Source organism: Mandrillus leucophaeus, unplaced genomic scaffold (genome assembly GCF_000951045.1).
Source record: "Mandrillus leucophaeus isolate KB7577 unplaced genomic scaffold, Mleu.le_1.0 Scaffold773, whole genome shotgun sequence".
NCBI classification, from domain to species: domain Eukaryota; kingdom Metazoa; phylum Chordata; class Mammalia; order Primates; family Cercopithecidae; genus Mandrillus; species Mandrillus leucophaeus.
This window is the reverse complement of record NW_012108397.1, coordinates 817,078-818,434: the sequence shown is the minus strand read 5'-3', so window position 1 is coordinate 818,434 and position 1,357 is coordinate 817,078. Positions and strand designations below refer to the sequence as shown.

Sequence of the window (1,357 nt, the reverse complement as noted above, 5' to 3'; positions counted from 1 at the left end):
GATCTTGGCTCACTGCAATCTCTGCCTCCCGGGTTCCAGCAATTCTCCTGTCTCAGCCTCCCAAGCAAGCAACTGGGATTACAGGCGCACGCCGTCATGCCCAGCTAATTTTTTTTTTTGTATTTTAGTAGAGATGGGGTTTCACCGTGTTCCCCAGGCTGTCTAGAACCTCTGAGCTCAGGCAATCCACCCACCTTGGCCTCCCAAAGTGCTAGGATTACGGGTGTGAACCACCACTCTTGGCCTTGTTTTGTTTTTACAAGTGGGTGTTAAATGGTGGTGTTTAAATAAAAATACTTCAGCAAGTGTCAACAATGGTGCCTGTGGCTAGGGTTTGGGAGTCACAGGTCAGGGGTGGGGCAGGGGACCATGTGGTGGCCAACTGGCCAGCCTCCTGTCCCTGTCCCGGATCTCAACCCCAACCTGACCCCAGGGGAAACCCTTGAGGGAGGTAGAGCCAACTGCCCAGGGAATCCTGGGGCCCCTTCACCCATCTCTTTCTTGCAGAAGCAGCAGATCAAAGAGCGATGAGACTGTTAAGCAAGCACAGGGCCCCAGAGCTTCGTGCTTAGTGATGGCCCAGGATCCCACCGAGAACCCGAAGGTCAAACTCTGGTTTTTCCGGTGGTAGCTACGAAGGAGGAAGCTCAACTCACAGTTTTGCAGAGTTTTAACTCTTTCTCCTGGGCTTCTCTGAGCTCCCTGTGAGCGTCTTCCTGTTTTAACTCTTCCTTTAGCACTGAGCACTGTGGAGAAAAGGGCGACAGAGAAAGAGACCGAGGTTGGCCAGGTAGGGTTGTAGGGGTAAGGAGGGGCTCCAAGGCCCTGTGTGAGCCCCTGAGAGCATTTCCTGCTGTTTCCATCCAGTCAAAGGCATCCTATGGTGTCTGACAGGCACACAGGATCCTGCAGCCATTCCTGGTTCTCCACTCAGGAAATCAAAGGAATAAAGCCACTACTGTCATCTTCAAAAGCCAGCAATCTAAACCATAAGGAAAATCCAGCTTTGGAGACTCTGTGCTGAGGAATAAACGCTGATGTCCTCGGAGGGCCACTAGCGAGCTTGGACGGCGCTTAGTGCCCTATGCAATTTACGCCTCCAAGACACCACTGCGCTGGGAGCGGCGGTGGAAATGGAGCAGCCATTCCAGAGGGCAATTTAGCAACAGGCATTAAGAACATAAATAATGGGCCTCCTTTTTGACCCAGAAATTCTGCTTCAGGAATGTATAAGGACAATGGTCGGGCACATCAGCAAGTCTGTGGGTTCAGGGATGTTTTTAAGAGCATTGTTAGCTATAGTGAACTAAAAGGAAATACCCGGCCGGGTGCGGTGGCTCACGCCTGTCATCCCAGC

At 52.0% G+C, this 1,357-nt stretch overlaps 1 protein-coding gene across 1 annotated transcript in view; it reads right to left on the bottom strand.

Annotated features, from left to right (window-relative positions):
• Positions 1-1,357, bottom strand: part of FHAD1 (forkhead-associated (FHA) phosphopeptide binding domain 1) — a 172,295-nt gene that overhangs the window by 86,339 nt on the left and 84,599 nt on the right. The window contains exon 9 of the mRNA XM_011966789.1: positions 657-746. Coding sequence (XP_011822179.1) covers positions 657-746 — 90 coding nt within the window. The remainder of the gene's footprint in view (positions 1-656; positions 747-1,357) is intronic.